The sequence below is a fragment of the Crocodylus porosus genome, unplaced genomic scaffold (genome assembly GCF_001723895.1).
Source record: "Crocodylus porosus isolate Cpor-Errol unplaced genomic scaffold, CroPor_comp1, whole genome shotgun sequence".
Classification (NCBI taxonomy): domain Eukaryota; kingdom Metazoa; phylum Chordata; order Crocodylia; family Crocodylidae; genus Crocodylus; species Crocodylus porosus.
In genome coordinates this window covers 73,793,830-73,818,428 of record NW_017728948.1, presented here as the reverse complement: position 1 = coordinate 73,818,428, position 24,599 = coordinate 73,793,830, and the positions used below count along the sequence as shown (strand labels likewise).

General features: G+C 40.2%; 1 protein-coding gene across 3 annotated transcripts in view; it reads left to right on the top strand.

Moving 5' to 3' along the window:
* Window positions 1–24,599, top strand: part of CCSER1 (coiled-coil serine rich protein 1) — a 1,382,889-nt gene that overhangs the window by 322,316 nt on the left and 1,035,974 nt on the right. For all 3 annotated transcript variants that reach the window (XM_019552963.1, XM_019552965.1, XM_019552964.1), the window contains exon 5: window positions 917–1,037. In XM_019552963.1, coding sequence (XP_019408508.1) covers window positions 917–1,037 — 121 coding nt within the window. The remainder of the gene's footprint in view (window positions 1–916; window positions 1,038–24,599) is intronic.

The following is a 24,599-nucleotide window of genomic DNA, read 5'->3' as shown; positions in this document are numbered from 1 at the left end:
TTTTTTGCCCCAGCGCACGTGCCCAGATATGCACTTTGTTGTGGAGAAAATTGTGCCACATGGGGTAAAATAACCCTGCCTGGCTCCTCCCAGAACTGCAATGCAGCAGGCAGCCTGCTTCAGCACTGAGGCAAGGACTGAGCCTCTGGTTGTTTTTTTTCCCCCAGGGCATTGTTTGACACCTGGATATCCAGGGGTCTAATTTTGCCCTTGTGGTACAAATTTGCAGTGCAGGGAACGTATTTTGTTCCCACAAGTGCATCTTGCAGCATCTTAAAGGGGTATGTGCTCATTTGGACGTGCCCCTTTTGCCCATCTACTAGATTAGGTAGCTCCTCCAGGTAAAAATTGCCTTCTACTTTACATCCCTAGAATGCCTGCTACCATAAGGACTTGGTTTTAGTTAAGCCCTTTAGGCACTGTCATAATAGAGATAATTAGTAAAATAATGGAAATAAATGAAGGCTGTTTGCCTCTTGTGACCCTTAGTGTCTGAAAATGAAGAATAATCACTAAAGAAAACTTCTCAAGCCCATGCTTTGGAATTTAATTCTTGCTTGGTTAATATCTAAAAAGAAGGGGCTTTGGGGAACGTTGCTTTATTTAAGCTATCCTTACTTCTGCTGTAATTTTTAACTTGTGACAAATATAGACTAAAAAGGGGTAGTGTCAGATTCTGGCACCCCAAAGTGTACCTACTGGATGAGTAAATCCACATGAAAACATACAGACATGGGTTTTCTTAGAGTAAGACTGACCAGACCTGGGCTTTAGATAGCGTGAAACTGTTACAGCAATTGAAGTCTGATCAGTCTTTTATTTTCTTTCTTGATTGTATTGTTAATGTCTTCCCAATACTGCATATTTAAAATGAACTCTGAGTGCCCTTTTTTTTAACTCCATTTTGTCTTTGCAGTTTGTCGGGAAGATTCATGCCAGTCCATAGTCTCCTGTGCTGCTGTAGTGCTTGCTCCTGTAGAATCACCTGTGGAAGCAAAGAAAAAGGAACAACCAAGAATGCCTGATGTTGCCAAACAGTGAGTTCCTGGTTAAAATCATATTAATTTTTTAGCACAATTTGAACAGCAAAACCACATCTGCCATCTGGGCATGTGCAACACCTTTTTATTTCACCAGGATTTGGGGATATGTGCCCGAGGGCAGAAATTAAGTTGGGGCTAATCATGTTTCATTTATTTAACAGCAAGAGCCTTTCTGGGGGTTCTTGTTAGGAGGTAGTTCTTCAGTATACTATAGTTAATAGGCATTTACAATCCAGAAAACAGAGTGGAAAGAGGTTTAATAAAGTTACTGATTTTCTTTGATAATAACCTTTGATACTATCAGTTGTTGAATTTTATAAAGAATATTCCTAAATACTTACCTCTTCTTTTATTTCAGTATTTTTCAGTGACTGTTTTGTTATTTTGATAAAGGGTAGGGTGACAGTTTCAGGAGTGTAGTGGTGGACATTCAAGTAAATCTTATTAAATTAGATAGTAAGGTTTGATACTGTGCACCACTGCTTTGGATGAGAATCATAACCACAGCATGCACACAGCAGCTTTTATCTTGAGATACCAGGCAGGATGGTTGTTCCTTAACTATTGGGTGCTTGGAGAATGAAAGAGATTTTTTCAAGAAACATACTTTTCTTGGTGATTACATGTAGTCAAAATTATAGGCGTTATATTTTTAAAGTACAAAAGACAATTAGAATTCTTATTGGCAAGTATGTATTTGATATTTATTTTTGCTCAGCTTCCAGCAAATCAAAATAATCTGACTTTTAAAAACAGGACTTGTATATTTCTAGATCTCAGTTTGAACACCTACAAGACTTGGAGCCTCAATATCAAAAAAAGTTTGGATCAAATTTATAACCATCTGGGTTCTTTTTCTTTCATTGTAACGTGTAATAAAACTGAACTGCAACGGTTCCTGCAACTTGTAATAAAACTGAAACTGCAACCTGAAGTCTCTTTCTCCATCCTTCCCACCCTTTGCTTGATTTAGAACTGTATCAAGATCTGAATTCTATGATTTATCTAATTGTAACTTCATATTGCACATTAGTGGTAAACTGCTACTGTGCATCTCCCTACGATTAAATGATTAGTGGTACCAGGTACAACTAAGCAGATTGTTTAGGTGTCAATACTTTGGCTCATTTTATTACAGTGGAACATTTTCATAGATGCAGTGTGTGTAGTGGGCATTTTAGTGGTATAATTCTACCTCTGAATGCAAAGTATTTGTGAAAAGTTTTAGGATTTTTATGTTGGGCTGGGTTCCAGAGGATTCAGTGGGATTAGCTCAAACACCATAATAAATTTGCATTTACTCTCCATTAAAAGGTGTACCTTCAGTGTTGTTTGTTCAGCCTTCTCTTCTATTAATTTGGTCACCAGTTTCACCTTGTAATCTCTCATAGATTCAATCTAATGCAATTTCTGTATGTTCAGCATGGGGCTGAGAGGTGAATGATGCTTTCTGGCTGAGTTTTCCCTCCACCTAATTGATGTTAGCAAGGGTGTATTTTTTCCTACTTTAAAAATCACACTGACAGTATCTTCAAACACACTTTGGCAATCACATAAATCTTACTGTGGTCTCATGCACAGAGAGGTCTTGGTAACAAGCTCTGACCTCTGACACTGCACAGATTTGCATGTCTCCAGATATACCTGGCAGGTTCTTGGAATTCTAATAAAAAAAAAAAAATCAGACTTTACACCTTATGCTGCCACAGCTGACACTTTTGAATGTATTCATTAGAAGCAGTAGCATAGACTAGCATTTTATCATTACAATTAAAGTAATACATCTTCCAAACCTTTCAGTTCTGGATAAGAAACACCTATCCAGAACTTCATAGCACATCAGAATTTCATTATGTTGTGGAAGGGGTAAAGACGGTCTGATATTATAAAAGCCTTAGTCTGTCTGTCTATAACGCTTTATTTGCACTCTGACTGTCTGAAACAACCAATCAGAGTGCTTCAAGTGCGTTCTGGACAGGAGACGGTGGCGGTGCAGCAGAGCACTGCCATGACAGCAGGGACAGAGCAGGGGGGGTGGGGTGAGGCCAGCACCCCTGGCCTCACATCCTACCCCTCTCCACCCCTGCTTCTTGCAAGCAGCCCAGGGTGCTGGCTGAGGGGGACGGAGGGGACAGCAAGACAAGGTTCTCCCTCCCCCTGATCTTGGGAGACGTTGGTGGTGTGGGATGGTGGGTGGTGGCGCTCCATTCCCCGCCCTCCCCCATCATTTCTGCTTAGCAATTGGCTAGTATTTCAACAGTCTTTGATCAGCACCACTATCAGTGCCCAATTCACTTCTTTCTCCTACTCTAAGGTCCATGTATTTGTCCACCTTGCCTTGTATATATGGAATTCTGTTCAGATCTCAGTTAAGGCACACTTATCAATCAACATCTCTTTTAAACTTTGCTTTTCCTCTGAGGACACAAATGGAGAATTTAGAATTGTCAGTGGCCTATAAAAAAGGAGCTTTGTTGTGAAGACTAAGACGTGGACATGCTCAATAGGAAAGTGTGGCACATACTTGTACAAGCAGGATGGAAAAAGTAAGTGTGTGTGTATAAACTAGGAGGATAGGAAGTAATTAATATGTGTGTGTAAATATGTATGTACAGTATGACAGATATCTTTATATATCATGGGGGAGAGAGTATTAAGTGTAATAAGTCATAAGTAAGCAGTTCTTCCTATCCATGTGACGTTTACCTAGACATTGTATATAGACTCTTGAAGATATAAAAATTATGCAGGCTAGAAAGTAAAATAGAATAGGTCTTTAAGGTAAAGTACATGATATTTGGTTAACAAGAATATTTTGTCTTAGAAACCAAGTACTTACGTGTTTAAATTATGTATTTTATTTGTTTAATTTAATGTAAGCAGAAAATGATCATGGTAAAAACAATGCTCAGTTTTTTGAAGAGTTGATAATTAAACATACTCTAGGACTGGGGATGAAAAAGCCAATTATTTTGCTTTCTCTGTTATATTTTGGAGGATTGTTTACATATTTAATCAAAATACTGTTTGTTAAGCATATTTGGAAAATGACTAAATCATGTATTATGTACACTGGGCAAAATCACTCACTGGATGTGAAGTTGTTTGTCGAGAATAATATGGCAGCAGCTGAGGAGGGAAACCCAGGACCTTTTGTAAGTAAGAAAGCATCATTACTCAGGAAGGTGTGTAGGGGGTGACACTAAATCCATCACTCCACAGGTAGAACAATGGGTCTCCCAGCTTGCACTGCCTGTGATGACCCACAGTGTATAATGGTGCTCTGGGCTTTCTTTGATGCACCAGCCACTCTGACTCTTCTTCTTCCACATTTTGGGTGTGCAAGAGTATATACTGCTCTGCTGTTTTGCAGAGGAGACATTTGGCAGATGAGAAGTTATCTGCTCCTCATGGTAAAGACTGGGCCTTCTATTTTCTGTATGTAGCAAAGCATGTTTTTTGTGTCTGGTAGGAAATTCTAATATAATAAAAGCTTTAGTCTATCTTTCTGTTCATAAAACTTTATGAGCACTCTGATTGGTTGTCTTGGGAGCCAATCACAATGCTTACTACTGAAACAACCAATCAGAGTGCTCTGCACAAACACTAACGGTGACGCGCCACCATGACAGTGGGGATTGAGGGGCTGGAGTTGGGGGGCCAAGCCAGCACTGCTGGCCTCCCTGACCCCACCAACCTGGCCATGTTCCTCAGAGTCAGAGGGGGACAGTAGGAACAGACTGGCACAGCTGGGACGGAGCCAGGGGCTTGGGGGGTGAGGCCAATGGCACGGGCCTGACCCCACCCCCCCAGCCCCGCTTCTCGGAGATGGCAATGACACAGGGTACTGGCAGTGCACACTGGCCTCATCCCCCTGTTCCAGCCTCGCCGTTGCATCCAGGGGGTGGCTGTGCCCCACCCTGCCCTGGTGGTGTGGGATGCTGGCAGCGCAGTGATGGCCCCATCCCCACATTCCTGTCTCGTTGCCATGTCCAGGGGGTGGCCTTTCCCCTCCCCCCTAGCCCTGCTTCTTGGAGGTAGCAGCAGCACTGGCCAGCTTCATCCCTGCTATTATGGTGGCATTTCGCTGTGCCAGTCCATCCCCAGCAGAGGGGAGCACAGGGGATGGCAGGGATGGACTGGCATAATGGAGCACAGCCATGACGGAGGGGGCAGAGTGGGGGTGGGGGCAAGGCCTGCACCGCACTGCCAGCACTGTTCTGCTGCTGCCTCCAAGGAGCAGGGCTGGGGTAGAGAGGCAGACCATTTCTTGGATGCAACAGCGGCATGGGGTGCTGGCAGTGGGGACAGCAGGGCAAGCTTCCCTGCCCCCCCCCCCCCCCCCCCCGGCAAGTGGCATCAGCTCAGGGTGGTGGGTAGCGGTGCTCCTGCCCGCTCGACCCCCACTCCCCCATCATTCTTGATGGACAATTTGCTAGTTATAAACAATTCTCTTTGTTTCCTTAGTCCTCAATCCCAACAGCCAACTGTGCAAGGCAGGAAAAAATTCTTCTGAACAGTAGGAAATATTCTGAGTAAAAGTGGGAGGTAAGGATTCAAAGAGAAAGCTATGAGATTTAACTTCCACCCTCCATCTAGAAACTCTCCCCTTCCTATTTGTCTAGTACGGAATATTATTTTTTTGCTTAACTTTGTAGAACAAAAACACAGAAAAAACCACCACAATAACTGCTATTTAGTGTAAGTTTTTAAGGTCTCTTGGCACTGCTATGCTAATTGTTTAACCAATCTCTCTTGAAAAGGCGTGGATGCTAAAAGTTCTATATTTTAATTTTAGATAGGGCTAAAATAAAAATAAAAAGATAGATAAATGTGATGTGAGGAAGCTTCTCTTGCACTACATTTCTCTAACAGAATGTGAGAAGGCAGACTAAGCTTGAAATTTTTAAATTACGGGTTGAAAGCGTCATTTAAGTTTTTGTGATCATTCTGTCAGTTGAAAACTTCCATTTCCAGTGATTGATCTTGGGAGCTTCTGGAGAGTTTGATATCAAATAGTATTCTTCTGCTAGATACAAACAGTATAGACAGCAGTACATATGTTTCAACATCATTCTTGCTGCACATGCTCATACATTGGTAACAAGTCTTGATTCATCAGAGCACCAAATATTAACCCAGGGATCCAGGTAGGTTTTTCAAATTGTGTTGAACCCTTTGCTGCTGTGACTACCCTGCTAGCAGTATCTGGGTTTACTAATTTAAAGCTATTTTGGGTATGAATATGTGAGTGGTAGTCACATCTGTCTAGACTTTAGGCTGCAGTGTAGACTCTTACCTTTGATTCCCTTCTAAAGGACTTTTTTTGCAAAATATTTTTCAATCTCAAGTTAAAAGGCAACAGTCACAATTCTTGTAAAATAACTTGCCAACTCTAGCAAGGAGGAGAAAATATGAATATGTTGTGTTGAAAATTTTCCAATTTAAAAATCGATCCCTACTAGAATTTTTAGGGGAATAATCCTACATTAAATGGAGCAAACATTTGTGACCTTTTGTTCTTGTATATTTGAAACTACTTAAAATCCTTAAGAATCAAGGCTTGCTAAGCATGTTCTGATCAATGAATGGATGGGCCTAAATGGTGCATCCGTTTTATATTCCTTCTGTGCTAAAGCCATTAAATTTGAACCCAATAGTAGCTTGAAAATTTTAAATAATCACTGAATTAGTACTGATTGTTTGAATTGGTTGTCTTCGGCATATTTATCCGCATATTTATGTATTAATTTGGTAAAGGACTTGCATATGAACCTAACTTGAAGCATTCAAGTAGTCTGAATGCACTTGATATGATTAAGTGGCCTCACCCCCACCCCCCAGCTCTGTCCCTGCTGTCATGGCGTGCTCTGCTGCACCGCTGCTGTCTCCTGTCCAGAACGCACTTGAAGCATTCTGATTGGTTGTTTCAGACAGTCAATCAGAGTGCAAATAAAGCGTTATAGACAGACAGACTAAGGCTTTTATAATATTAGACAGTCCTTACCGTTCCAGTACATAGTGGAATTCTGATGTGCTATGAAGTTCTGGATAGGTGTTTCTTATCCAGAACTGAAAGGTTTGGAAGATGTATTACTTTAATAGTAATAATAAAATGCTAGTCTATGCTACTGCTTCTTATGATACAATGCATAAGGTTGAACAGATGGTGAACTAAGGGATGGATACCAAAAAGAGATTGAAGTGCCTAAAACAGGATTCAGCTGGACTTCAGGAGCCATAGTCCAAAACTAACATTTGAGGAACATTACTTGGCATCTATCTAAACATGAAAGTATTCAAACTCTCACAAGAGATCTCACTTGCTGACCCCAAATTTCCCTAAGCACCTACAGTTCTCTTCCTGAAGGTAGGAGATGCAAATGTGAAGCTTTTCAGGTTGAAAGAGTGAATTGGACCCAGGTTTCTCACTTTATCTGACAATAGCCTTTTATATAAAAAGTTGGCACCGTAACTACAAGCAGCCCCTCCACGGCTATGTTTTCAAAACAAAAAATGAACCGTGGATGAAGACATCCTCAAGCTGTCCTGGATCAAGAGTTTAAGCCAGTGGTTCTCAACTGTGGTGCCACAAGCCCCTTGCAGGTGCTGCTGTAATCAAGTTTAAATGATCTATGCGCCTCCTGTGGAGGCACGCACTTCTCCTAGAAATAGGAGCATGTAAGGCAGATGGGACTGTACCACCCTCCTGTTTCCCAGAAGAGTGTGCAGGGTCAGACCAGTAAAAACTATGGCAAGAGCCTCACCTTGGACTGCAGCCCATTGAATTGCCTGACAGTACAAACCAGAACCAGGATTCCTCCTACAACCCAGCTTCCCTTTCCCCGCCTGTGTGCAGCAGCTGCTACTTTGGTAACACTTTCACAGCCACATTATAGATTTTACAGCCCTGATCTATAGATTAGTGGCAGTTTGAGTAGATTAACCCAATAGAGGATAAGTGAGGGTGATAACATGCAGCCCCGGGTGAGACTCTACCCAGCTCTCTCACCCCCCCTGTTCTCCTATGCTCAGCACAACCAGCCTTCCTATTCCCTGACCCATTCCCTCTTCCCTAGCCAAGGTACAGAAATAACTGTCTGTGCTTCAGGGAGGCTGGGTTATTCCTTGTTTGGCATTAGGAATGCTTTCTTTGAGGTGATATCAGCCCTGCCAATAGTTTTTAGCTTCTTCCTTCTTTCTTCTTTCTGTATTATTTCTGTGACAAAAAATGGACTCAGGATAAAGTCCTGACCATGTTGTATTCTGGTCAGATGCTTGGTGTTTTTGGCCAGCGGTTGTCAACTGAGGTGCCAAGGAATTCAGAAAAGTTACGGAGTACTGAAAAGGTTGAGAACCATTGTCCTTAAGCCCTGGAGAGAAGCAAGAGTTCACATGAGTCCTTTTGCTAGCCAGCTGTAGGCTGTCCCTTCTAAGCCTGTGGGATTTTTGGATTGCCTTTCTTTTTGTGACCTCCATATCCTTCGTACAGGGAGCAAATTTTTATCTAGTCTCAGGCCATGTGCTCTGTTTGCATTTAGCCCTAAATAACTTCCTGAAAGTGGACCTTGCCGCAGGTACACATATTTTCATGCATGTTGCTTGTGTAAAATCCTAGTTTTGATGTTAAAATGGTTGCCCATGTAGGTACTTTCCATATGTTCATACCTAAATGAAGCAAAGGTACAAACAAGAGGGGAACTTTTATGTTTTTGCAGAAGAACCTCAAATTTGTAAAAATGTGTCGCTTAAAGTTGAAGGTAACAGTAATACCTTCAACTGGAGCTCATAAAGAACAATGTCTGATTAGTGATTCTTTATTTTTGTATGGAAAATAGGCCTAACTTTTAGCAAAATGTTGCAACTTACTCTTGATTTTTTCCAGTTTTGATTTTTTTTAAATACCCGTTATTAAAATCTCTGGAGAGGAACTCTCTCTAGAGTGACAGCATTGTTATTTTAGCTGTTTGTTATTCAGTGCCCCTTAATGGTGACAAAGTTTGGTCTGTAATGCTGTCAACTTGTCAGGCCATGGAATTCTGTTCCAGGATCTGCATCTGGCTTGACAGTCCATTCTAGAAGGAGCTTCCCCGCAACATGAGAAATAAATATTTTTCAGACCTTTTTGGACAACCTGATAAAAGATGATTGAACTGTTTCAGTTGATTGTATAATTGCCATGCTGCACCATGAACATGTTTATCAGCTCACTGGGTAACAACAAATATATATAAATACTGACTTTTGCTGCAAAACAATATGATTTCTAGAGGTCACATTGATAAAGTATCCAGTTCAAACACAAAAAAGCATACATTACTTGCATTGCTGTAGAATCTCTCTGCAACCCTTTAAATAATACTTAGTCAAAAAGTCTTAAAGCATCTGGATTCAGTTGAATATGAACAATTTATTATAATTTGCTTAATGTTTCTATGAGTGGTCAGATTCCAATGCCTCCTAGGCTGTTGGATGCTGACGGTCATGGTAAGTGTAATTGAGAAAGCAATTTCTGATAGATTTGCAATAATGCCTTTGGCTTGATTCATGACCTTATTGTAATGATGATTTTGGCAGACTTAATATGCCCTTTACTTGAATTGGTAATCCGCTATGATCTTTTTGTATACTTCTAAAGAATATTACTATATGCTGAACTATGTTTTGTTGTAATAATTCAGTATATGGTAATTGACATTTATGTTGAACAGAGATATGTTTTTAAGGAATTATTTCTTGTTGTTAAACTTTACTTTCTTATTAGTGAGGGGGCAATTTTTTCAACTCCTCTAATATGATAGGGAGGAATTGGATAAATATTAACAAAAAAAATCAATGAAAGTGACAAAAAAATTGTATTTTTATTTAGAAAATAGCAAGAGAGATATGTTGAACTTCCCCAAAATGCATAATACTAGCACTTTCCATAATAGGTAATTTTTTTGCTTCTAGTTCAGTGCATTGGTCAAGACATTTCCTTGACCCTTTTATGTTATCTGCAACAAAATGTATCACACTCTGATATGCAGGAATGCATATTTGGTATGAGCCTTGTCCCATCAAGTGCAAGAAGGGAACTGTGATGCTGTTGCTGCTGTTTTTACCTTCTACCACCATTGAAAGGAAACTGGATTTCCTGTATTATGATTTGATAGACTGTAATTGTATGATGTAAGTACCAATAAGTTTTGGAATAGGTCTCTCTGGAAATGTGCACTTGAGTATGTAATCAGACATCTCACATTCTTGCTCCTGTAATTCTAGCTGTATATGCTGCAAAAACTGGTTTGTGGGAGAGATCTCAGCGGGTTCACAATCCAGTTTTATACTTTAAATAGCTTAGGCAGTTCATTTGCAGCAAATGCAGTGAATTGTGTGAGGAACATAGGAAGATCTGTGCATAAATTTCCAGAGATTTCATTCTTAAGAGCCCCTGGCTAATGTTAATAGTCACGCATTTGTGACTGATTATTTGAGGGGGTTTTTTGGGGGGGGAAGTGGGGGGTGGTTTGTTTTTTTTTAGGAAGCATACTGTAACAAAATTTAGCTTGTTTTCCATGATGGTAAAAACTAGAAAAAGCAGTGGAATCACTGCTGTTGTGCTGCAGAAAGGAAATAGGGTATGGTCTGTGCACAGATGTGCCAATACAAAATGGACAAAACACAGATCATTGTGTGAAGTCCTTTCTTTGCCTATTATGAGGCAAATGTGCAAGTGTTTGCTTGCTACTAGGATGATATGAACTATGGGTAAGTCCATCACAGCCCTTAAAGTATTGTAGATGTGTCTAAAACTAAAGGAACTTCATGAGGACACATGAAATATTAACTAAGGGGTTGAATTTTAGTGAGGTTAGTTTGGATCAGATTATAGGGAAAGCAATAACCCTAAGGCACTTGTAATACTTTGGACCAGGGACTCAGGAATTGTTATATTTTTCCCAGCTGATGCAGAGAGTTAGGGATTATTAGCTGGTGTAAATTGGCATAGATACACTGAAGTCTAAAGAGCTATGCCAATTTACACTGGCTCAGGATATGGCCAATGTTGGCTTGAAACATTATATATCTTTCATATAATCCAGTGAGAAGGCAGCTATTGCGTCGTGGTAGTGAGTGCAGCTGTCACCAGACTGCACTGCTAAGCAGTGGACAAAATAATTGAATCAATATCCATTACTTCCTATATCAAAATCAAACCATTAAAATAAAAACAACATCACTGCAATCACAGCTTCACATTTAGAAAATAATCCAGGTTTGCCTGGAGCTGCAGTAAAATACTTTATTCCTTTTACATTTCTAAGCTTAAATGCCTCTTTTGTATTATAGCGTCATCTGGTCTTGGCTATATCTCTACAAAGATGCCTTTCAGAAGAAGACTTTCCGTGCTTGGTCTCAGTCTGGGAACAATATTTTTTCCCCCAAATTAAACTCAAGTTGGTTGCCGCCCCTTTCTTTCATTGTCCATGTCTGTTATCTGACCAGTTCCTGATCCTTTCCTTCTTTTTCTTCTTCTGTGTCAAGGGACCAGTATTCACTCAGATAATCTGCTCCATTGACTGCCCAGTGCCATTGGAAAGTTCAGAGACCATAGGATCTAGAAAGGTGTATAGGCACATAAAGATGCAGATCGTCAAGCAAGGACATTTCTTAGGTGACTGTGACATTTTTAGGTTAAGTAAGTGCCAAAGCAAAAGGAGGCAGGCAATTATAAATTTTTGGTTTAGGTATGACAGTGCATTTAAGGATTATAATGCCTAGAAATTTGTGTCTATGCCTACTAAGAGGGGGTAACACTGATCAGTATTGTGACCCTATCCCCGAGTTTTTAATGGCTGTAGTGTTAGTGCTTAGGAAAGATGCCTTGGACAATGATTGCACAGATTTAACATGAGATAAAATTGTAAAACATTATTTTTGACAGGTACTTGCTTCTTTTGGGCATTGTAGAGAACCAAAGCTGAGAGTTTCATTCATAGAAGACATGTGGATTGTTGTCATGCCCTTTGCAGTTTTTTGGTAAACCTAGAAAGAATAATAAGAGGAAAATATGGAAAAGTACATATGATTTGAAAAGCAGCTCATTATGCAACAGATTAATTTGTAATGAGTGCATCTGAAAAATACAAAATGAACCTAGAGCCATTACAACTTAAAAAATACTTGAAATTATACACTCTTCCCAAACAATGTGGCAAAAGAACGTGTCAGCAAATATGCTTGGATACACACATTTAGCCAGTTGACCATAACATGAAAAAAATTGGGACAGGTGGGACTTAGATTGAAACTACTTTGAATATCTGTCTTTGTCAAGAGAGAGATTTGATTAGATACATTGGAGGGCTTTTGCATCCTAAGAATATAAAGCATTAGGAAAGGTCAAATGTCTTAATTTTTTCTCTTTAAAATAAAAAGTCTAATAGGTGATCTACTAGAAGCAATTAAAATCTTAAATGGCCCATATAACATTAGTATCAGTTATGTTAGTCATAAATCTAAAGGAACAAGAAAGCTTATTTGAAGATGAAATAGATGCATATTAAGATTAAACCCCAGGAAATGCTTTTTTACCATGAAGAATCATAAATTCTTTCAACCTAAGTTATTGATGCTGCAGCACTAATGTAATTTAAAAGCTATAATATTGTATCCTAGAAAAGAACAACAGAGCTTTATTAGGAGAAATCCTTGCAAAGTGTTTCTTAAAATGTATTTTCTGAACCTCAGGGATGTATTTGCTAGTCATGTTGGTCTGAGACAGAAAGAAATGCAAAACTCTAGAACTCTTGGTTCAGATATGATAACTTTTATTAGATCAATTACATTTTCTGAACTTCTGCATTGGCAGCTGAAAGACTGACTTAGCTGTGTGAAGTTTCAGAGAATGAGAGGTGAAGGCTTGATGTTATTTAGTAAGCTAATTTATAGCTTTTATATGTAAATTATTAGGAAGGAAACTCTGTAATGAAACCTTAGTATAAGAAGAGTACCATAATACATTTTACATGCAAACAACTGGTACAAGTTGTGAGGAAATGGACTCTTTTAATGAGCTGACCAGTCCAGATACCATGGTCATGGAGAGGTACTAAAAGATTAAATAATACAATTGAAACAGTGAATTTTTGGTGAAGGGGGTCCATTTTTCAAAAGGTCCCCCTTCTGTTTGCAGGCACAACTCTGAGTTGCCTCAAATTGAATGATTAGTGAGCATGTAGCAAAGAGAGGCCCATATTCAGATTTCTGTCTGCAGCCATTATGCATCAGGTCTCTAAATTTAAATAGTATACTATAAAAATATACCCAGAATCTAAGAAGGTAGTGTACAAAATCTCAGGAGAAATGCAAGATGGAATCCCTTCTACTTCTGGCCTTAGGAGAGACTCCTAACCAACAGGGACTGTGCTTCTGTGAATTCTGCCACCAGGGGTGTTTATAGACGTGCTCCAGGTGTGAGGGGTGCTTTAATTAGCACAACTCGGGGAGGCATGCTAATTAAAAACACTCCGAGCATCACAGGTATCAGCATCCCTGTGCTGAAAAATGGCAGCCAGGCACTTTGAACAAAAACTCATTAACGAGCTTTAGTTTAAATCATGCCGCAACCATTTTTCAGCATGAGGACACTGATAATTACAGTGCATCAGAGCAGCCTCCCTGCATGTGTATATGAGCCCCAGGTGCTTAACAGCCACTTGTGCTTTTGAAAGTTTTCACCCTGAGATTAGTATATTTCTTTTGGCTGAAATGGACTGATGACACTTCTGCAGCTTTGGAGTGTGATGAGGAGAGAGAGAAGATGCAATTAACATGTTAGGAAGTTGGGCAGGAGGAGTGGTTTTGGAGACTACAGCTCTAAATGCTTTATCTGGGGATGCATAGAGAAAGTTGCTGTTCAGAGTGTCTCCCTTACAAGATTTGTTATTCTGATAAAATGATGATGCTTTTTTATTATACTGTACGGCAGCTGCTTGAACCATGTAAAATACATTGCCAGCTGCAATGACACTAAAATGCTATTCATATGCAATGTTATTCAGAGCCAAGGTTAGTTTTATAGCGCATGGAAAATGACCCGCTGCTTTAGTCAGGTTGCAGATATTTTCCTATGGAAAACAGACTTCATCTTTATCAAATCCATCTCCATGCCCAGGAATGTTTTAGAACTTTTATGACCTTCTGTTCTTGTCCACTTCCAGATGTACAGCCCTGTGCAAATTTACCTGTCATATACTTAAAATACCATCTTAACTTCCAGTATGTACTTGACCCCCTAATATACAAACAACAGATCATTAGGTAGTGTTAAATCAAAGGCATTCCTGCTTTTAAAATTGATTCTTGCTTCAAAAAGTGTGAAAGGCCATACAATAGAAAAAAACCCCTATGTTGTTGTAAGGCACTGAACATCTTTGTATCTAAAACTTTTTAATATTAAATTCTAAAAGTTAAATTTCTTTTGGGTTTGATTTTTGTTTGGTAGGATCTGTGCTCAGGTTCCTTGGCTGGCTTTAGTGAAGAGCTACTTGTTGCTTGGTTCCTCTTTCTCTTCCTGAGCATTATAGCAAAGCTGTGCCATGGAGTGTGGTGTCCCTAGCTTCCATTTGATCCCAACATGGCAAGCAAATAAGCAGAGAAGAAGCCTAACAGGAAAACCAACTTGAAAAGCTATTGTGAGAGTGTAAAAATGATCTTAGTGAAGTTTAGAGGGAGACTCTGGCCCAAGTAAGGATCAACTAAAACTTACCTGGGTCAGGAAAAAGCCAGGCTGGCAAGAAAAACAACAATGGAAGCACCACTGTCTTCCCCTCACCCCCCCTTAAATGTTGAGAGGAAGTAATCTTCCAGTGGGTGAAGATAGGTACAAGGTAAATTTACTTGAAAATATAAAAGAATATTTGTAGAAATGTTTTTGCCTGGCTCAGTCCTGCAGCTGACTCTTGCACCTGAATAAAAGGAAGCCTTGGTCATTTAGATCATTGACAGAAGTGATATTTATCACACAGTTGGCCCCTGAAAGTGCTCTACAGCTATGCCCTGACAAAAGTACACAGCTGCAGAGTGCTTTAAAAGTGCCTGATTGTGTGACAAATTAACCCTCATTTGATGAGGGTTCAGATGATGGCACTCCAAAGTGGATCACCTACATTAACTTCCATTTGTCCCTGCGCGTGAGTACAACTGGGTTGCATCAGCTCAGCCCCATCCCTGGTGCTGTCTTCAGGATGGGAGACGAGAAGGCAGGGAAGATGACTCCGGTCTGGGGTTTGCCCAGCATACTCTTAGGGGGGGCCGTCTGCCCCCACATACAGGTGGGGAAAACCTGAGACCCAGAGCTCCCTCCTTTGCATTCTCCCCCCTGCCATCCTGGAGACAGTACCAGAGCTGGGAGGGAGGGCAGAACAGACATGCAGCCTCACTCTGCTGGACTGGCTCCAAACTGGAGGCTGATATTCCCTCCCCTTCCCCTGACCAAACAGTGAATATCTATTGAGGTGGGGCAGGGGATGAGGGCGATCCGGGGCTTTGGTGTAACTCATGGCACTTTCTGTGAAGTGCCATGAGTTAACAGTGGGAATCTGTCAGTACCCTTACACGTTGGCTCCAACAATGGACAGGCTCTTAAACTTTAGAGAGTCTATTGACATTTGAGAGGAGTTAGAGTTGAGCTATATCCAATGATTGAACAGCTTCTTTCAGCTTCAGTAGAAATTCCAAGCTGAGCAGGATTGTTCCCCATATATTGTACAGCACAGCATCGACTTGTTTTAATAGTATCTGAGTGTTAGAGGAAAAAATAAGTTGTTTAGTAATTTAGAACTCTGTAGGATTTGTATTAAAGGTCCCGCCAGTAGCTACAAATTAGATTTTAAAAGAAAATTGCAGTTCAAATATAAAAATGAATCAAGTATGTTGTTACATAATGTTACTTGTGAACAATTAAAACATCATAAAATTGAAAACAAAGGAAATATGCATGCACATGTAATGCTAAGTTTGCAATGTAGTTGATTAGATGAATGCACTGCAGATTAAAACTAGAATAAACTGAATTTAGCGCATAGCTGAGATGTATTTGTTTCAGTTTGTACAGTAATTTACTAAGTTCTTTGAAGCACAGCAAAGAACAGCATAACGCTTTTGTAATTTCCTCTCACTTGGAGTGGAAAAAAAAAGTCATGGCAGATTTATGATTATGATAGTACAGTGTTGTAACTGGAGCAGTGGGGCTGAACTGTTCAACCTGTCACTCACTGAATGTTTCCAATGAAAAAAAATCTCAGGTGTTCTTCAGAACATGATAATTAAACAAATAAACAAAAACCCTCAAAAGTTTGAATGGAGTGGCCACACAGAGATCGTTTGGTTATGACACATTCTATTGATTTGAGCTATATTACTCAGGGCTTTTTAAAGTCATGTAAATAATTTTGGAACTTGATTTCTGCTTTCAAAAATGAGATACAGGTATGTATTTAGAAATCTGTGAGTCTACTCTGTTCCATGTGGCTGGAGTTCTGGAGAAGGGTGTCCAAAAATAAGGTTGCTTAAATTAGCAGAGGTAGAAATAGTGCTCCTGGAGGCCCTGGGCAGCATGAATTAAGAACCCTGTTTCAGTTTCTGTTCTGTAACAATAGACAGGGAGTTGGTGCCCATGCAGGATGCCAAAGTCTAATGGAAAGTTAAAAAAAAGCCAAATAAATCCAAGGCTGCAGTCCACTTAGGCTAAGGAAATCGTATATGTGCAGTCCTGCAAGAGCTGTTGACAGTGCCTACCTTCTTTATACTTGAAAGGCTGTTTTGTTTGTTTGTTTTTAGTAATATGTTTTATTGGACAAAAAAGATACTTGGGAGAGATGTAACCAAAAAAACTCACCTGATTTCTCATGTATTTCCTGGACTACTGTGGCTACAGCAACACTCCAGTGCTATTGCCTTTATAGGCATTTTTACAAATCCCAGTGTGAATTGCTATAATTGTTTACAAATACATAAAATGAGGGCTTTTGAAAACCAGTCGTCATACTTGGGGTCAGGAAGGAATTTTACCCAATGGTCAGATAGGTATGGATTGTGGTGGGGTTTGCCTTCCTCTGTAGTGCGGGGGCGGGGGGGGGGGGCTGGCCCTCTTCCTGGGATCTCTCAATTGCATATTAACAGCTATTACAACAACAGGATGTTAGCCATTGTGGTTCCCCTGGTTTAGTTGAGATAGGGGTGTTTTGTCTCATGTTGTGTTAGGGTTGACTGTTTAGTTTTGTGAAGAGGTTAGAGAATGCATATATATAGGATAGTTTGGATGGGGTGATCCTACTTTAGGTAGGGAATTAGACTACATGACCTCTGGGGGTCCCTTCTACCCCTACTTGTCTATGATTCTATGAAACCTTCTGCCCACTTTGTTTTCCTCTCCTCTAAACATCTTGTATCTTTTGTCCTAATTATCTCCTTTCTCAAGACCCATGTTAGGGATTTCACATTCTTTTTCAAACCTTAATAGAGGAGAAAGGACTGGAATTCTACACTGGATAGATTCATATATGCTGGGGGATGACAGGTCTGGGGATAGGAACTGTACTGATGGGCAGAGAGGAAGGTGGAATGCGTGCGTGTGTGTGTAAAAACAAACACCACAATATTTCCCATTTCCACAGCCTTGGCATCAGCTCCTTTGCTTTCTTCTGATGATAGTGAAGACATGGAAGCATTACTTCCTTTATTAGGAAATCCATTGAATTTTATATATGGAGGTTGATATCTGTACAGAAATAGGCATAAAGGATTATAGTGACGAGTAAAAATAGAAAGATGTGGATATTTGTGTTCTGACTATTGACAATATTATGCATGTGTCAATAAGACACCCACAACTATTCATAGCACAAAAATATAACTTAATGGGAGGGGAACTGTATACAGTGACACATCAGTAACCATACAGCATTGATGCACTCTGAATGTCTGAGACAATAATTGGCAAATTTACAAAAATGGAATTCAGTTGTAAAGCCAAAATACTAAGCAGCTAATGAATTGCAAATAGTCATCTGGCTTTAAAATATTCAGACAGACTTAAAAAAGAATAAAAATCAAAATCATCATTTCCCTCGCCACCCCCAAACCCAAAACACAGTGTAATTGGTGATGAATTGTGTCTTAAATGTATAAATTGTTATTAGTAAGTATCCTTTGACTGTTGTATTTATGCAATGTACCTTTCTGTCATGAGACTGTCTGTCTGTCTTCAGCATTCATGAGACATAGTGTAAATGCTTGTATAGAATAGGGCTAGGTTGTAACCTTGTAATCTTCTCTCATTAAGAACCAATGTGTAGGACTTAGAGGGGATATCTACAGCACTCACAGAATCATAGGAAATTAATGTTGGACCCCAGGCTCAAGGCAGGGCTATTCCCAACTATATCATCCCAGCCATCCATGACTTTCTGTAGCTGGGTCTTAAAAACCTCCAGGGATGGACATTATACAACATCTTTGAGTTACTTGGTCCAGTGCTTTTTGACTCTTCTAGTGAGAGAGTTTTTCCTAATGTCCAACCTAAATTTCCCTTGCTGCACTTTGAGACCACTGTTACTTGTTCTATGATCTGCCACCACTGAGAACAGTCTAACTCCATCCTCTTTGGAACCACCCTGCAGGTAGTTGAAGGCTGCTATTAAATCCTCTCTCAGTGGTCTCTTGACTTTTGAGAGAATTGCTTAGAACAGGCACCTACAACTTATGCTTGTGCACTGGATTTGGCCAATGGAGCCTTTGGATCTGGCCCACTGAGCTGTGGGATTTTGGTGGCATTCTGGGAGTGGGGGACTCCACCTACATTGTAGCTAGTCAGCAGGATCTTTTCTTGTTCTGTGGCTGGGAGAAGGAGCAGGGGGGTGGGGCCTAGCGCTGGTCTGCCTTGGGCCTGGGGTCATAAGCTGTTATGAGTGTGCTCCCAGGCCACTTTCGAGGTGACAGTGCATCTTCAGGGTATATTCACTGCGTTATTTCTCAGTTTGGGTTTTGAGTGGGACCAGGTGGGTAGGGCCTGCTCCTTGTTGATGCCTTCAAGCACACCGCAGAAGTTGTATAGACGTATTCAAAGTATATGCTTCCACGTTGCTTAGACTAGACAGTAAGCTGTATTAGCACTTTATTTTGTACTCTTTTCTGTCCTGTTCACATTGGTCTAGATACTCTTAGTGGCATTTGACAGGATAGAACTATAATAAAAATAATATAAATAAAGCTCTGTCTCCTCTCCACCTGTCTGTGGGGATATGCTTCACCTGTATTCTGTTAGCATTGGCCAGCGTCAGAGCCAGGAGAAAGGGTTTGGGACCATTATGGTAAGTTCAATACTAAGCAGATTTGTTGGCCAAATTGGGTTACAGCAATAGTAGTGGAATTTACCACTGTGAAGCAGCTTTCCTGCTACTAATGAAGAAACCTTTGTTTTCTCTTCTCCATGCCCTACCACTGAACAGTCTAAGCGCATTTAATGGGGTAGATACGGTTTTATTCTCTGACTCAAAGGAAGAATACAAAATTATTTCACCCTTCATGAACTAACCCTTCTGGGGTTTTTTGTCACAAAACAATGAGGAAAAAAATCCTACTTCAAACCTGTTTGCTGTAGCATTCATTGAACAGGTTGCACTACATATTGCAATTGTAGCTACTAATTAATAGTACAAATTTAGAGCTAAATTTGCAGCAGCTTACATATAGCCTATGTAAGCATGATGTGGAAAAATACTCAGTATGTCTGGTATAGTTTCTTTGTATGATGGACTAAATATTGGACTGATAATATTTAGTTATTTATCTACAGCCTTAAGCACTAGGAATGTGTGTTTATGTATTTGTATACTTATTTTTGTTGTGTGTTGCAGTCTAGGTGACCATCGGCAATGCTTGTTTTGAGCCATACACACATTGAAGAACAAATGAGAACCAGCTTAAAAAGAATCACTAAAAAAAGGTGTGTGGCAGCAGAGGTTGGATTTTCAAAGGGTACTTGCTACTGATCTATCTCTGCTGTCATAGAATCATAGAGAAATAGGACTAGAAGAGACCTAATGAGGTCATTTAGTTCAACCACCTGCTCAAGGCAGGTTCATTGTTGACTAAACCACCTCAGTCAGGTGTCTGTCTAACTTCATCTTAAAAACTTCCAAGACTGGAGATTCCACAACTTTTCTAGGTAGCCTTTTCCAATGCCTAACCACCATCATAATTAGAATGTTCTTCCTAATATCCAATCTAAATTTCCCCTGATGCACTTTGAGACCTTTGCTGTTGTTCTAGTGCTCTGTGGCCGTGGAGAATATATTGTCTCTTTTCTCTTTATAACCATCCTTCATGTATTTGACTGTTTCAAATCTCCCCTTCATTATCATCCTCCCCTCCCCTACTAGTAAAAGAAAATGCCTTTGAAAATCCCTTTCTGGAAGTTTAATGGAAAGAAGGCAAGGAATTAAGTCAATAGGAAAAAAGTTAGTTTTCTCTCCACAATATTCTTTCATGTGGTGTATATACCCTTATTCTGTGCCCAACTTTTATTCCCTTGGGGACGTTGCACTCCATAGGACTTGTCTCAATATGCCAGCTCCTCAGTGCAGAACGTGTTACAAGACAAGGACCCCATATCAAGGGCACAAAAAAGAATATTCATAAAGGCAATTTGCAATACTGACAGAATCATTCCATTATTGCAAGTGACATAGTCCATAACCCGTTTCATCATTCTGTATTTCTAATGTAGATAATTTAAAGTTGTAACAGCAAAAGCAAAGAGACACCACATTTTATAAAATGAAAATAACTTTGAGATTAAAATGAATAATATGCTTTGAAATTTGAAAAGTGTACTGGCGAGAAAGTGAAGGCAATTCATTTCATAATACCACAGGCCCCCTTGGTCATCACCTATATATACATTTTACATGGTCATAATAATGAAGATGCAACAGTGACCTTATTTTTACATCTGTCCAGGAATTCTAAAGTATTAATTTAATAAATGGATGAAGGTTTAAACTGGCTAACACTGTAAAAAGAAACACTCAGAGTTTCTAGATTCATCTTGTCAACAATTGACAAGTAAATACTGCAACTCATTATTTTACAGCAGCCAGAAAACCCAGGTTTCTGTCCAAGAATAAACCATTTAGTTTTGTATGTGGTGTTGAAATGTGGGTGTAAGAAAACAGTACCATGGTGGTCAGAAACCCAGGTGCTACAATGTGACTGCACTTTCAGTTCTTGTGTACTTGTACATGCTAAAGCAAATAAACACAGCATAAAGTAAATAATAAATATATCATGTTTATTTTTGTAGGCATTTTATATAGAAGTGGGATGTACAGAAGGGTTTGAATAAAAAGGAAAATGGCCCAATTGTAACCTGAAATGATAATTTATTCATATTATTTTCTGAACACCTTTATAGTAAAACCTATGTTCAAAAAACATTTTGAACAATACATTTAGATTATTTTTGCCCACTTTGTTTTGTTTTTTAAATTTTTTATTTAATTTAGAATAGCAACATGAAAATGCTGTTGGAGTATGCTGACACACAAAAGGGGTACATGAGATGTGAACTGTTAAACAATAACAATATTTAAACAATAAGTATATTTATATTGGTAATGTATTACCCGTTAATTTTTAGCATGGGGTGCAGTCCAGCAGGGAGAGGAAGTGGTGCAGTGCCTCAAGAACAGGAAGGTGATAAGGCAGGCAGTAGGAAGGGAGGAACAAAGGGGGAGGAGGGGAGGAGGAGGAAGAGGGGTGAGGGGGGCTAATACCCACAGCCTGTGAAGTTAAGAGGAAAACAGTGGATGACCTAACTGAGCATTTAGCTGCTTGTTCACAGGTGTTCCTTCTCTCCCAGCACACCAGTGGCTGCAGCAGGCTTCACGAGGCCTTCACCTGCTGCTGCCACCTGCAGCTTCATGTGTGCTGTGTTTTCTGGCAGGGCTTGCCACTGCCTCCTCCCCCCCGACCCTCATCAAAGGCCCCAGGAAGCAGCTCCCATCAGCAGCTATGGCCGTAATAAGTGCTGTGTTATTGGTTAATTGTTTAACTCAGAGGTAGGAAATTACTTTGGGCAGAGGGTCACTTAATGAGGTTTGGTGAGCTCTCAAGGGCCACGTGGGTAGCCCTGCCCCTTAACAGTTGCCCCGCTCCCTGGTTGCCATCTTGGGACCAGAAGTCCCACCTCCTAGCCCCTGACCTTGTAACCAGTAGTCTCTCCCTTTGTTCCCTGGAAATACTCCTTTGGGGGGGGCGGGGGAAGGGTTGTCATCATAGAACCAGAAAAAAAACCAATCGTGCTAAAAGTCAAACACCTACTATAATATATTTTAATTTTATTACAAAAATATTTTTGTCATAATTTGTGTTTGTGTACCGTATATAGAGATGATTGCATAATAACTCAAAAATAAATTTGTAGTCTTATATTGTGTGTGTGTGCTGGAGTGTGTGTGGGAAGGTGTTGGGTTGTGAGGGGGTGTGGCTTTGTGTGGGGGAGATAGGGTATGTTGGGGGGTTCTGTGACATTTGTGGGATATAGCTGTATGGCTGTAGAAAACACTGGTCTCTGAAACACACTGTCCTCTCCTGCAGGCAACACTGCCGTGTGGGTGTGTGGTGTTTGTGAGGAGGGAAGAGTGTGGGAACCCCATCCACACTCCCACCATGGTGCAGTAGCAGGCAGGGATGCTCAGATTGCTGACGTCGAGCTCCGGCCAGTGCTGTGCATCACAGCAAGGAGTGCAGCCCCCTGCTGGGCAGTCTGTATAGCTGGTGCTCCCCGCACTTGTGGGGTTTGGGTTGGAAGCCCCAGGTGCTGGGCATATTTGGTGCCCGGAGTGAGTGGGAAGCTGGGGAAGCCTGCAGCTGCAGCCCCACCTGGTGCTGGGGCCTTCCACCTACAAGGGTAAAAGTAAGGCATACTACAGTATTTTGGGGGCAGGTGTAGGCATCTTGCTCCCACCCATGTGGGCAGAAGGTCTGGGTGGGGCACTGTTTGTTAGGGGGCACTGTGGGCTGGATGAAAGTGCCTGGCAGGCTGGATCGGCCCACAAGCTGTATTTTCCCCACCCCTGGTTTAACTGATATAATTAGAGCAGGTTAAATGGATACATTTAAGATTTAGATTTACATCCATGATACACAACCAATTGTTACTTATAAGAAAAGTTGTGAATACCTCACCTCTGTTTCTAAATGTCTCATTTACAACTCCCCCCCCCCCACAAAATCCCAAACAAAAAACCCTCCCAAAACCATGTGCAGCTTAAACTACTTGGTTTTCAATGTGTACTTCAGAAGATCAGGAACTGAATCAGTCATCTTGGGATGTAGTTCTTGAGAATTTTCTAGTGAAACCCTGACCCCAGTGAAGGCTGTGAGAGTTTCATCATTGATTTATGTGGGGATACTGTTCACCCTTTCCAATTAATAATTCAAGTATAGACCACTAAGTCATCACTTCCATCTCTTATGTTAATGCTATTAATTATTTATTATATTCAGTATTATTTCTGGATTTTTCTCCAGTATGTAACAAAATACATAAAATGCTTTTCATTCCAACTTCAGTGAAATATTGTATTATGCTGAATGTCTGATAGATTTCAGCAATTTCATAATTAAGATGGCAGCAGACCATGCTGACTCTCAGTATAATAACAGATTATACTTGAAAAGGCAATAATTAAATACACATAATAGAATGGTTTCAGTTACTATGGAAACAGTTACTGAATGACTTTTTTCGACTTTACAAAACACTTTGTATATACAAAGCAAAATTATGTTCTTCTCAGTCAAAGAAAGCATGAAAGGATTCCAAGAAACAGACAAAATAATATCAAATGTTTGAACTAAAAACTATTGAAGTACATCTGTACAGTGTCTGTATGTATGCTCTAGAAGCTTAGGTACTCCTGCTTAAGTGCTACTGGGTAAGGGATTTTGAGCCTTATAGCAAAGTGCATAGTAGAGCATTATGGATGAGTTGTTGCTTTTTGTTATTGTTGTTCCTGGGACCATTTACAAGAAATCAGACCCTAACTCAGAAGCATCACCTAGAAATAGGGCATCCACACTGTACTTAGCACTTCTGCTTTTTGCTGCCTTTCCTATGTTTTTTACTTTTCCTAGAAGTAATGGACATGTAAGATTAACAATGTAGAAAGTAATCACTTTGCCTTTTAGGTTAGGCATAAACATTTAGGAGGCTAGGGGGAGGTTAGATCACATTAAAAATGGCCATGCAATCTAACTTAGTTTGCCCAGGTGCAGACCTTACAGTTAGATCCTTAGTTAGGTCGATCTAAGTGTGAGCAGCACAGAAGTTGAGGAAGGCTAGATTCATCTAAAAATGAGCAACCCAGTCTAAGTTAACTGTACCTCACAGGTAATCTGATTTAGATTGGGTCCAGTGAGACCTATCTAACTGAACTTCTGTACAGTTCCCAGCCCAGCCAATGGTCGCAGCCCTGGGGCTATGATTTTCTTACTTTCCCCCCC